At 41.2% G+C, this 13,008-nt stretch overlaps 1 protein-coding gene across 12 annotated transcripts in view; it reads right to left on the bottom strand.

Moving 5' to 3' along the window:
* Positions 1-13,008, bottom strand: part of HDAC5 (histone deacetylase 5) — a 165,981-nt gene that overhangs the window by 121,447 nt on the left and 31,526 nt on the right. For 9 of the 12 annotated variants that reach the window (XM_034415408.3, XM_034415407.3, XM_087893951.1 and 6 more), the window contains one exon: positions 10,126-10,197. The exons of 1 other annotated variant lie outside the window; for it this stretch is intronic. In XM_034415408.3, the coding sequence (XP_034271299.1) occupies positions 10,126-10,197 (72 nt within the window). Of the gene's footprint in view, positions 1-10,125; positions 10,292-13,008 lie in introns of those variants that run through there. 2 more of the 12 variants (XM_034415406.3, XM_034415411.3) reach the window with 2 other exon arrangements.

Here is a 13,008-nt window from a genome sequence, read left to right as displayed (position 1 = left end):
GACGTAGCAATGAACTCAGTGTGACCTGAAAAAATATGAGCCCCTCCTGGACTGTGGACCAGACGATAACAAGGGTGGGACTGGATTCTCTCTCCCAGCCTCCAGTAGAAGAGGTGTTCAGGTAGGACCAACACCCATTCTCCCTGGAACTGGATTGAGAGAATCCAGGATGGGACATACCAAAGCCTGCCTGTCCCTCGCATAGGTGGGTAGCCGTCTGGTCCTAAGTCCCCTCTGCAGTATGTAACCTCTGGAGGATTCGCCTCCCAAAGGCCACTTCAGCTGAAGCGAATCAGTCTAATTTATAATGACTGATGAATGGGGAAGGGGAGGACCAGGTGGCTGCCCGACATACCTCCTCAATGGAAGCCTGTGTTGTCCACGCCGCTGTGGTGGCCGCAGTTCTGGTAGAATGACCCATTATTCGGCCAGGTACTGGGAGGGCCTGAACCTTATATGCTTTATCTATGCAGGCCCTAATCCATCTTCCAACTGTGGAAGGAGAGACTCTTATTGCCCAATGTTGACGATTGAAATGAAATAAACAAGGATTCCGTCTCCCTTGAAGGAAGATGTCCATTTGATGTAAATACAGAGGGCCCTTCTGACATCCAAAGTATGCCATCTGTGCTCAAGAACATGTCTAGGTCCCAGGCAGAAGTTGGGGAGAACCAACTTTTGGGCCCTATAAAACCATATATTAACCTTAGGTACGAAAGAAGGGTCCAGCCTCAGGACCACCCTGTCCTGGTGAAATATGCATAGGTCCTGTCTGACTGACAAGACTGCTAGTTCTGAAATCCTCCTAGCCGATGTAATTGCAATGAGGAAAGCCACCTTAAACATTAAAAAATGAAGTGTGGCCGATTGCAAGGGCTCGAAAGGACCTCCCATGAGAGTCGGTAAAACCTGTGACAGGTCCCAGGTAGGGTACATGTCGATGACCGGTGGATTCCCCTAAGGAATCTATGCACCATGGGATGCTTGAAAAGGGGCTCTAACTGCCCAACAGATAAAACAGAAGACAGTGCTGCTACTTGTCTTTTGATGGTACTAGGGGTCAAACATACTAGGAAATCTAAGACCTGGACCACCGAGCCCATAGCTGGGTCAACCTGCAACCTGGAGCACCAGGTACAGAAGGCCCGCCAAGTAGCATTGTAAATTCTGGTAGTGGACTGCCATCTGGATGCCTGAATAGTTTGGATCACTTTGAGTGAGAATTGTCTTTGCCTCAGGACCCGACACTCAACCGCCAGGTGGTCAATTGAAGCCACTGAGGGTCCAGGTGCATCAATACTCCCTGACTCAGTGAGATCTTGTCATGTGGTATTCGCCATGGGCGAGCAATGGACAGGGTCACCAGGTCCGCAAACCATGGCCTCCTGGGCCAGTGAGGCACTATCAATATCACCTCCGCCTTTTCCTCCAGCAGCTTCCTGATGATTGATGGAACCAGAGGAAGTGGAGGAAAGGCGTATAGAAGGCCTGGAGGCAAAGGGCATCTATCCCCTCTGCATCCTGAGCTTGGTACCTGCTGAAAAACAGAGGTAACTGGGAGTTTTCTGGGGATGCGAAAAGATCCAGGACCAGGGTCTCGTATCTGTGAGTCAGCTGTTGAAATAGTGAGGGATGCAGATGCCATTCCACATAGTCCACCATCACCCTGCTGAGACTGTCTGCCTGCACATTCAGGGCCCATGATATGTCCGTAATGAAGGAAGATGTTGCTCAGGTGGCCCGCCTCCTTCATGAGGGACCTGGAATGCATCCCTCCCTGACGGTTGATGTGTGCTTTGGCCGTCATGTTGTCAGTTAAGATCAAAACGCGATGCCCGGAGATGGAGTCCTTGAAGATTCTGAGAGTCAAATGGACCCCTCGAAGCTCCAGCCAGTTGATCTCATGAGATCAGTCTCCCAAGGTCCACCTGCCCTGGGCTATCAAAGATTGACTGTGGACTTCCGGTGGCTCCGCGAACGCTGAAGGACACTCCTTTGGGAGCTCCAGCCCCGCGATTCCGTTAGCCGTTAGAACAGCGAAAATCAGCTGTCTAGCGGCTCGAAACTCTCCCCCTGGGGAAAAGGGGGAGAGAAGAACAGAGGGTTTGGGTAGAGCCCCAGGTTTTTTTTTTAAAGCCTGGGGTTTGCAAGGTGAGAGCTCCCTTAAAGCTCTTCAGTGCTCCAGATCCGGGATGAGTCTGCTTTATGCAGAATGAGGCGTCGTGACCACACCAGCACCAGCAACTCAATTTTAAGGGGAAAAAAAATTTGGACTTGAAAGCTGGGAGAGCATATACAGGAGAAACAAAAATTGCAAGTACTAAACTTTAACTCCAAAATCTATCACTTCCCTCTGAATCTCTATGGTAGAAAGGGAAAGTAAGATAGCGTGTGACTCTAACGGGGCGTGGAGAAGTGAAACTTAGATACAAAGTATTATGTGGTGTTGAAAGCCCCTGTTTAAAAGAAGAGGATTTTATTTTAAAAGGAGAAGGATTTAAAAATTATATCTAAGAAAAAAAAATGGCTGGCTTTTCTGAAAGTGATGAAGGCTCACAAATGCTGACTATGGATCTTTTGGAAGAAGTTTTAGAATCATTTACCTCTGCGTTCGTGGAAAGATTTGAAGGGATTCTTAAGAAGGATTTTACTCAAATCCCAAACAAAGATATAAGTAAAGAGGAGGCGGAAGAAAAAACCCAGTTTATTGTGCCTTTGGAAAATAAAATAGAGGTTCTTCAAATTAAAAAGGAAAAGCAGAGAGGCTTGAAGGAGTGTAACCAGGAAATATTGAGAGATATTCCTCCAAAGGTTTTGATACAGACAAATGGAAAATTGTCAGGAGGTGTTGGGATTTTTTATACAAAAAGGAAGATTCGAAGTGGAACTTTACAACTTCGTTACAAAAATGGATTCTCAATCGTAGTTAAAGAGGTGTTTTTACCAAAAGGAATTACTTTGCGAAGAGAACAGGATTGTGGCGGAGGAATAAGACTGAAGAAGAAAGAAAGGAGGAAGAAAGTTTGCAAAAAAGCCAGAAAAAAATGGAGAAGGGAAAAATTCTCAAAAATAAAAGCAGGGGGAGGAGCAATACTGAAGAAGAAAGTATTATTGAAGAAGGAGGACTGGAAAAAATATAGAAAGAAAGGAAGAATGGAAGATTAATTTCTTTTAATGTTTTATTGAAATAAAAAGACTTATTAAAATTGGATAGCTTTTTAAAATTTATTGAAGTATTAAAATGGTTAACTTAAAATTTAATGGATAGCTTTTTTGTTTTGAAACTTATATATTGAAGAGTGTCATATTGATGTATTAAGAGATTTTAAAATGTTTAATCTAAGATTATGGTATTTTTAAAAGGTATATGTGACGAAATGTTTAAGTTAGACATAATTTAACTCGATGGATTAATCATATTTTTTCTTTAAAAAAAAGACATACTTTAAAGAAAGTTTTAAAATGTTTAATTTAGAATTTTACAAGGGAGTAATGGTGAACAATCAGAAATTGGCAAGTGGTTTATGAATGACTAAAGAGGATAAATGTTTAATTTAGAATTTTACTAGGGAGTAATGCTGAAAAAGAAGGTATGGAAAGGATTTTAGTAATAAATATGAAATGTGATAAAAGAATTTATAAAAGGAAGGTTGATGAATAACTTTTAAAAGGGGAGTTAAAGAACGTTAGGGAGTTTTGAATCTTGTAAATTAGCATATTTTAGCTTAGGTTTGTTAAATATTATACCCTGTTTTTGCTCTGGGAAGTCGGGGGGATGTGGTGAGGGGGGTTGAAGGATGTGTGGGGATAAAATTGTTGTAAAATTTTTAATAAAATAAAAAGATAGATAAGTGTATTAATAGAGAAGTAAGAAATGTGGGGGAAATGTCATAATAAATGAAATGATATTAAGATATGATAAATATTGGAGGAGTAAGAAGAAAACACAAAAGATGTACTTAGATGACACATTGAATGATGGATTATGTATTGTTTGTTTGTTTGTTTATAAAATAAAAACTTTTTTTATAAAAAAAAAAAGGTCACCAAAGTTTCATAACTTTGGTCAGTTTTATGAAGATGATTTTTTTTTAAAAAAATGAAACAAGTACATGTTCTCAGGAAGAAAATAAAATCTTGTCTTCATTATCAAAAACAAAAAAAAAAAATATTGACTGTGAGCTCCCCAAAGATTGACTGGCTTCTGTCGTAATGGTGATATGAGCTGGTTCCTTGAACAGGCAGCCCTTGCCGAGAGCTGGTGATGTCCGCCAAGGAAAGGAGTGTAGCACCTTTAAGGTCCTTTGAGTTGCTCCTGCCGGATCTTTGGTGGGGCAGGGGGAACCATGGCAGCGTCCTGGCATGTAGTCGCACCCATGGCACTATGGAGATGCATGACATCATCTTCCCAGGGGCTGCGACAGGATTGATAAAGGAACCTCCCTCATAGCCATGATGTGCTGGGCTAGTTGTTTCTCCCTGGAGAGAGAAAGAGTTGGCAGGTTACTGTATCTATTACGGCTCCCAAATGGAGCAATTTGGTAGTTGGAAAAAAATGGCTTTTCTTGTCGTTTATGGAGAAGCCATATTCTCGAAGTGCCTGGATCGTGACCCTTATATCCTCCTCTGCCTGAAGAGCTGATGAGGACTGGATCAAAATGTCGTCCAGATAGCACTGGACTCTGATTGGGATCGATCTCACGTGGACTGCCATAGCCGCCAAAATCTTGGTGAAGGCTCTCGGTGCTGATGAGAGGCCAAATGACATGGCTCTGTATTGGTAATGATTGTCCTAATAGGCAAAGTGAAGGAACTGCTTGTGCGCAACCTTGATTGGAACATGAAGGTATGCTTCTATTAACTCTACTGAGGTGAGTAAGTCGCCCTCGCATGTACTGTCCGATATTAATTTAAATGACTGCATTTTGAACTTCTTGAACTCTAGACACTGGTTGAGATGTTTCAAATCCAAAATTGCCCTCCAGCCCCCTGAAGACTTTTGGATCACAAATAGGATCAAATAGAATCTTTGCCCCCATTGTTCCATGGGAACCAGTTTGATAGCCTAGATCTCCAGCAAATACTGGATGGCTGTCTCCATCAGGCTTCTTTTGGATGCGTCCCTGGACCTGGGACACCTTATAAAGAAACCTGAACTCACTGTGGCAAGTACCCACTTATCTGAAGTTGTAGCCTCCCACTGATGGACATGGAGGCAGCCTTTTATCAATAAGTCGCACAGCTCTGTAGTCACTTTGAACGTCGGTAAAGGCGACTTCCTGCTCCTTGAAAGGGCCGTTTGCCCTGAGACAGCTGACGACTCCTGAAGTCTGACCTATCAGGCTGTCTGTCCTGGCGACTAGGGTACAACTGTTGTAACTGCTGATAGTTCGAACCCTGATCAGGGGCTCGAAAGGACTGTCTCCTATAATATGGAGATGGCCAGTGGTCCCCCTCCTGTAGAAGGAAGGCATGGTTTTACCTTTGCCTCTGGTCTCAACTAGGATAGGGTCCAGAACTTCTCCAAATAATTTGTTGCCTGTAAAGGGAGCTGAAGCCAATTTCCATTTGTTTTTGTTTTCAGCCTGCCAGTGCTTAAGCCAAAACAGGTGATGGGTAGTCATTGAGGATGCCCGTGAGACGAATTTGGCCACATTCAATGTCACATCCGCTGAAAATTCAGCAGCAGCTATTAATTTATTAATATCTTGGTGTACCCTTGCATCTTCTGGTGGAATGCATTCCTGCATTTGGTGAAGCCAGAGCACTGAAACACGATTGAAAAATGAAGGCTGCCTCGCCTGCCTTCACTGCCCAGGCAGCCGCCTGATGGGCCTTACATAACAACAATTCAGCTTTCTTGTCGTCAGGTCTCAAGCAATCTATTGCATCAGTTGGAATAAGGGCAACCGATGTCAACGCTGCCACCGGCTTATCCACTGTGGGTACCTGTAAAATTTCAGCCAGATCTGGAGCCACATTATAGAGCTTCTTTTCTGCTCTGGACGGAGAAAGCCCTGCACCAGGGTTGCTCCATTGACGTTGGACAATGTCCAAAAATAATTTGGGTGATGGTACCACCTCAGCCTCAACTGTTGGCTCTGTAAAGAACACATGACCAGAACCCACCGGGTTAGGAGCAGGGTCTGGAACAGCCTCAGATTCCAAATTTGTAATAGACTGGCCTTACAAAGCAATGGTTTGAACAGGTCTGGTTCTGTATCCATCCCCTCATCTTCAGAAAAGGCCATAAATTCTTCATCCTCAGCCGAGAAATTACCACTTCTGATAGAATGGGCCACAGATGGGAAACTCTGAGGACCATCCAAGCCTCCTGATGTACAAGATGCAATAATGGAGGCTGATGGAGAAGGTTGGTTCCTTTGCTGTAAGCCTATGGCTATACCTTGAAAAATCAGTTGCTGCAAATGATCAGGCACTGCTGACCCAGTTTCCTCTTGTGGACGGATCCCCGCTGCAGTCGGAGTAAAGGAAGCTGCAGGCTCTGAAGTGGTATGCAGGCGTGGCTCTGCAAAATTTGCTGCAGGCAAACTGCGGTTTGCAAATGCAAAGACTTCAGCTCTATCCAAAACATCCCTTAAGGCTGGAGAAGATGACTCCCTGGTGCCCTCTGGTGACCGGGCACTGTAAGAGCTGGCTGCAAAGGAGCCGGATCATTAATAGGATCCAATGATTCCTCTCCTTGAGGGCGGGAAAGTTCTGCTCCTTCTCTGGGGGGGGGGTAACTTTGCTCCTGGCTCTGTTTAGCTTTCTGGAGCTTGGCCAGTTCTTTTTCCAAGGCCTTTTGACGCCGTTCTGCGTCTTTTTTGGCTGATTTGGAGCCCCTCTTGCCACTCGAAGTGGCTGCCTGGCTCCTGGTTGTTGCCCCTTTTGCTGCAGCCCTCTGGCCCCATCCCTCTGACCCGGGGAGGTTGTAGGGCAAGCCCTCTTGACCCCTTTCTAGGTCTGCTGGCTGGTGGAAGGCGTGCACAATGCCATTTTCTGCCATGAAAAAGGCAAGCTGGCCCGCGAAGGGCTGAAACTGCCACGGCTGTAATTTGCACTCCCATGCACTTCTGCTGCTTTACAGTGTGCTCAAACGAACTGGGCACGGACTGATTGCCCCTCTGCCCTCCAGCGGGATTGCCTGGGCCCCGGCTCAAATGGTAGCTGGCCTACTAATTCCCTGCCACTAAATGTGGCTGGCAGGACCTCGGCTGCTGAGAGCCAGCAGAAGGCCACTAACCAGCGGACCAGTTAGCAGTCCTGATCGCAGAGGCGATCTGCTCAATAAATTTCTTAAATCGCTTCCAATAAGCTCACACTTTGTTGATCACAGAATCGAAGGCGAAGCCGCTCATTCTCACATCTCTCTTCTGCACTGAAGACTGAGCCAAACTGAGGAAGCACCAGGCAAGGAAGGAGGGACTACACATGCAAATTATGATCACATGCTCAGTCTCCAGGCAGAAGAAGAACAGAGCAACACCCATCCTGGATTCTCCAGCTCCAGGGAGAGAAAAAATATTTGCTCAAAATCACTACAATGGAAATGTAGAAAATCACTATGATGGAAGCTACCTAATCATAGTTCAGGGCCTTAAATACTGTACCATTACTGGTCTATTATTTACTGTACAACCGTGTAAGAAATTACTATAATGCCTACAAAATTGTCCAAGAGTAAGGAAATGTTCTTTTAACTCCAATAATAGGTGTAACTGAGCTAGGAAAAATCCATGAGTATTCTCAGTCAATATTCCATCCTAACAAATTATATCTATAGGATCTCTAGCTGTTGTCAATTCTCCCATGTTTACTTCAGAAATTATACAGAATGGCAATTTGGTAAAAATTAAAAGGTCAATTAATTGAACTTCATGTCAAAAAAACCCTACCTCTGAATGTTAATAACTAATCTTAGATAAGATCGATCAATCAATCAATTGATCTTCTGATTGAATTATTGATTAGACAGGATTGCACTGTTCAAATGTGAAGGTTCTCTGAAATCTATAATAACTGAAAAAAGCTGGTGCTATAGAGTAGACTTGTCAATGGAAGACATTATCTCAATTATCTATGTACAATGACTAGGTTTACCATTATGCATTCCATGTAACTTTGCCTTGAAAGATGATTTGGAGCCACCCAATTAGCACCAAGTAGGTATCTAGATCACATGATACTAACACTACATTTCTAACTCCATGATAGAGGTTTGAATAGGGAATTTAAGGAAAAGACTCCTTTCAACAGTATCTCCCCAAAGAAGAAAGCACTGAAGATCCATTTATTTTTTTTATTGCCTTCTTCATTGTGGTTTCTGATAATCAATTATGTCAGTTATGTTTTAAATATTAGAACTCTCCTGGTAAAATATTATTGTTGAGTTGCATTGATGATGATCATTGTTTATCAATGAAGTCGGTTTTAAAAGGGCTTTTGATCTTAATGGCAACCGATAAATAAATAAGCAAGCAAGCATTTACCAATGGGCAAATCCACCATACTTGGAGAACATTTGTTGTCACAGAAAGTATATGAAGAATAAACAGATCCAAATTCATAGGCAAAAGTTTAGAATAACTTCTTCCTTGACCTCTATCTATGCAATACATGGATGGATGGTCATGTGCATTTCCTATGTTTAAAAGCAGGCAGTTACGGAAGTTTTGCTCATGGGTCTCCCCAACAATGGTGCTTTAGAAACTACTTTAGTGCTAAGTACTTTGGGAGATTTGGGGCTCAAAGCAGTATAAACCTAAGTAGATCAAGCAAGGGCTAATTACTTCACAGAATAAAATTTAGTCCGTCTAGTTGATGCTGTGGTTTAAACATCCCAAATTTTGCAATACAAAATGGATTTGTGTCTTTTTCACTACACCAAATTTATTTCAAATAGTTTTCAGCTTGCTGCAGGACAGCTGGGAAGAAATGTAGAAAGTCCTTTTCCTCAAACAAATGAATTCAATCTGTGAGTGATTAAAAGGGTAGGATAAAATTCAAAAGAAATAATGTATGCAGATTAACTAATGTTTGTGAAAGATCATGTTTGTACAAGTACTTTTATAGTTGACAGAATACAACTTATGAGGAAAAGATACAAGGAACCAAAATAAGGTTCTAAATGGGATTTAGATGCTTTTTCATTTTCAATTGAAATGCACCTTCTATTTAAAAAACTCAACAAATAGAACATCCTTTTTTGTTTATTTTCCTATCTTTGCTGATCAAACCTTATGTGAAAAACACTGGAATCAATGTGGGATCAAATTTATATAACCTGAAAATCTCAATCAAAGAAATGAATTAACCAGAAGATATTCAAATCACTTCCACATTTAACTAGCATCAGCAAAGTAATTTCCACGTCTATTTAATTTTAAAAATGGAGACTAACCTCAAATTCTGTTTGTTGAGCATGACATTTTCAACATTTTGTACTTAACTGTAAGGCTTGTCCATGGAATATATAATATTAATATAACTATATGGAATAATAAGATCGTACACAAATGAAGATTTTTTTTTTATTGAGGTGTTTCAGTAAGAAACAGAGCAAAACACTGAAAACAAATGATGAGGTGGAAGACTGGAAGACATGATTCTACTAATAGTTTTTTTTTAAAAAAAATATGCTGGGCCTCAACTTTGCTAAGAAAGTCAGTACCCAATTTTCTAGTGAGACAAGAGGCTTCTGCAGTTCTTCAATGCTGAAAAGCCATGACTCTTCCTATTATTGGAACACTCTTTGTTGCCTATATTCTGTGGTTAAATTCTTGGCTCAGGCTTCATTCAAATTAAATCATTATCACAATCTTTAATTACTTTCAACAAGGAAATGTGAAAACATATAACCAAGAATAGCAACACACTGAAGAGTTCTATATATTATTTCAAGGAACAAGCAATATTTGCACATCTGATCTACCATCTGTCTTATATGGGCCTGATTTTATGAAATGCCATGTCCCTTTGCTGCAAACTCAGATGCCACTGTTTATAGGCACCCTTCTATGTGCTAAACACCCCAGCCACTCAGATCTGAAACTAACCACATATTTTACTGTTTTAACCTTAGTTAGTTTAAAGACAGATTTCACAGATCTGCATAAGGCTTACCTGCCACAGGTATGGCGTGGATCTGTGCCCGTGACAGGAGTTCCAACGATGGCTCACGTCCAGAAACTCCATCTGAAGAGAAACATGATTCAGTTTCGTAAATTGTCTGCAACATCTCTGGCAGTCCCCACACTGAGGATACAAGAAGCATGCCAAAGAATGATTATGCTCTGTCGTTATTCCACTTCAGTTTGCCTTGATGACAATCCGTTGTCCAACTAAAGGGGTGTTTCTTGTTATGCTAGACTGTCAACTCAAACCATCCAACATTCTCCTAAAACAGCTGCAACCATGCAGGCATCCATCCTCCTTGGAGAAGACTATCCTTGAAAAAGTTAAATTGTTTCACAGCAATGGTGTGGTGGCGAGGAAATCTCCAAGGCTAAATCAAAGCTGTCAGGAGAGAAAACAAAAATACTTGCAGATGAAAATCTCCTTTCAAGAAGATAGCAGCAGAAGTGAAAATTGTTTCATCCACACCAGATTGAAAGGGACAGGACTTGCAAGACACAGGAACAGGCAGAGGCAAAAGATAATGGAAAAGGAGGAAACGTCTTATATCTTAGCCATGATTTATTTTACTCTGAAAGGGACAAATTTAGCAACATCTTCTTAGAACTCAGGAGATGTTTCTAAAAAACAGAACATCCCTAGAGTGATAGATTTATTTTGAAGAGGTTCCTGAAAAATAGAGCAGCAGCTCCTTGCCATTCCTACAAGGGGCCCATTTTTGTAAGATGCAAGAGACTGCTCCAGTCACACAATTGTTTCCCAACCCAGTCACCAAATGATATGGCTTCTGCTGGGGGTGACCTGAAATAGAATGTCAGGGAGGAACTAGCTATAAATAAACTCAGCTGAGCTTTCTCCAAGCAGGGAGGGTTCAGGCAAAAGGAGCTGCCTGCCTATCAGAAACTGGATTTCGACCCGGGATCAGCGGAAAAAGATTCCCAGAGGGAAAGGCTGTACCGCTTGCCAACTGAGAAAAGGAAGGCGACACAAGAACAAAAGGGAAGGGAATGACCCTTTCTGTGTTCTGGATGCCAGAGTCCACCTACAGACATTGCCTAGCTGGTTAAAACACTTTTTCAAGCACAGAGATCATTGAAACAACAGCAGTAAAATGCCAAAGGCTATAATCTTAACTCCATATTTGCAGAAAAGCAAAGCTGAATACAATCTGCTAAAAAGAAAAAGGAGGAAAAACCACAACAACCAACCATAACTACAATTATGTCCTTAAAAGCAAAATGTCTGTGTCTTGGATAAATTATATATTCTATGTGTATTAATATGTATTTTTTATTATCGCTGTTCCTAAAGAGTTATCGAGAAGAATCAGATGAATTTTATGTTTTATATTTTATTTGATGCGAACAACATTTGCTAATTCTGACAAAAGACTTTATTAGCTGAAGAACAGACAAACATGGAGATGGTTAAGTAAATTCAGTGAAATTGCTGAAATGGTGTGAATTGCTGATTTTATATTTCTGTTCCTATATTTGCAATCAATTTGGGTGTTCTATAAGTGTGTGGACCAATCTCCAGGATTCTTAGTAATGGCCAAACTGTCTGGGGAATACTGGAAGCTGAGATTCATCTTGAAGGCACCCAGATTGGAGGCAGCTATTTATTTATTTAATAATTTTAAACTATTTTAACTGATGTTGTTTTGTGTTTTTAATAGGCTGTACACCGCCCTGAGTCCTTCGGGAGAAGGGCGGTATAGAAATAAAATTTATTACTATTATTATTATTATTATTATTATTATTATTATTATTATTATTATTATTATTATTATAAGACATCAGAAAGAAATTGTTCCCCATCACAACACTAAACACAAACACACACACACACATTTTATATCTCTAGCATCCCTTCCACAGAAGCAGGGATAACACAGCATATGGCTCTCTATTAACAACTCCCATGATACCTCGCATTGACCATACTAGCCGGGGACAACATGACTTGGAATTCAGCATCATCTGGAGGTGATTCACAGTTACTTCATTTCTGCTAAATCCTGCAACACAATCCCACAAATGATGAGCTATACTTTTTAAAGAACATGGAGAATGCAACTGTGCAGCACAAAACACTTTAAAGTTAATTAAGCTTCCTCTAATTCCTCACCTTCTGAATGCAATATTTCAAGATAGTCTGTGAAATAACTAAAGGTTTTACTAAATATACTTAGAATAAAGAAATGGCAATGCACAAACTTTTACAGAAAAATACTAACTTATAATAATATTTCCATACAAGTAAATGCAGTATTCCTGAACTTCATAGCTATGTTGATCTGGACACTTACCAGAGTAAGTAAGGGGATGTATCTGGTTTATGGGCTCTAATAAACAGCCAGTTTTTTGTTTTTGTTTTTAATTTTGATTTATATGCCGCCCTTCTCCAGAGACTCAGGGCGGCTTACAATGTGCTAAGCAATAGCCTTCATACTTTTGTATATTTATACAAAGTCAGCTTATTGCCCCTACAACTGGGTCCTCAATTTACCTACCTTAGAAAGGATGGAAGGCTGAGTCAAACTTGAGCCTGGCGAGATTCGAACCCGCAGTAATTGCAGGCAGCTGGTCTTAATAACAGGGTGCTTTAGACCACTGTACTATCAAGTACAATTAGTATCAATTAGTTTGGTCTAGTAGTTAAGGCATCAGGTTAGAAAATAGGAGAATGTGAATTCTGGTCCCACCTTAGGCATGAAAGTTAGTTGAGTGATCTGGGGTCAATCACTCTCTCTCAGCCAACCCACCTCACAGGATTGTTGTTGTAGGGAAAATAGGAGGAGGGGAGAAATATCAGATAGGTTTGCTGCCATGAATTATTTATAAAAATTAGAAAGGCGGGGAAAAAAT

Source organism: Pantherophis guttatus, chromosome 4, assembly GCF_059756535.1.
Source record: "Pantherophis guttatus breed Tessera chromosome 4, ASM5975653v1, whole genome shotgun sequence".
Taxonomy (NCBI): Eukaryota; Metazoa; Chordata; class Lepidosauria; order Squamata; family Colubridae; genus Pantherophis; species Pantherophis guttatus.
This window is presented reverse-complemented; position numbering and strand designations above follow the sequence as displayed.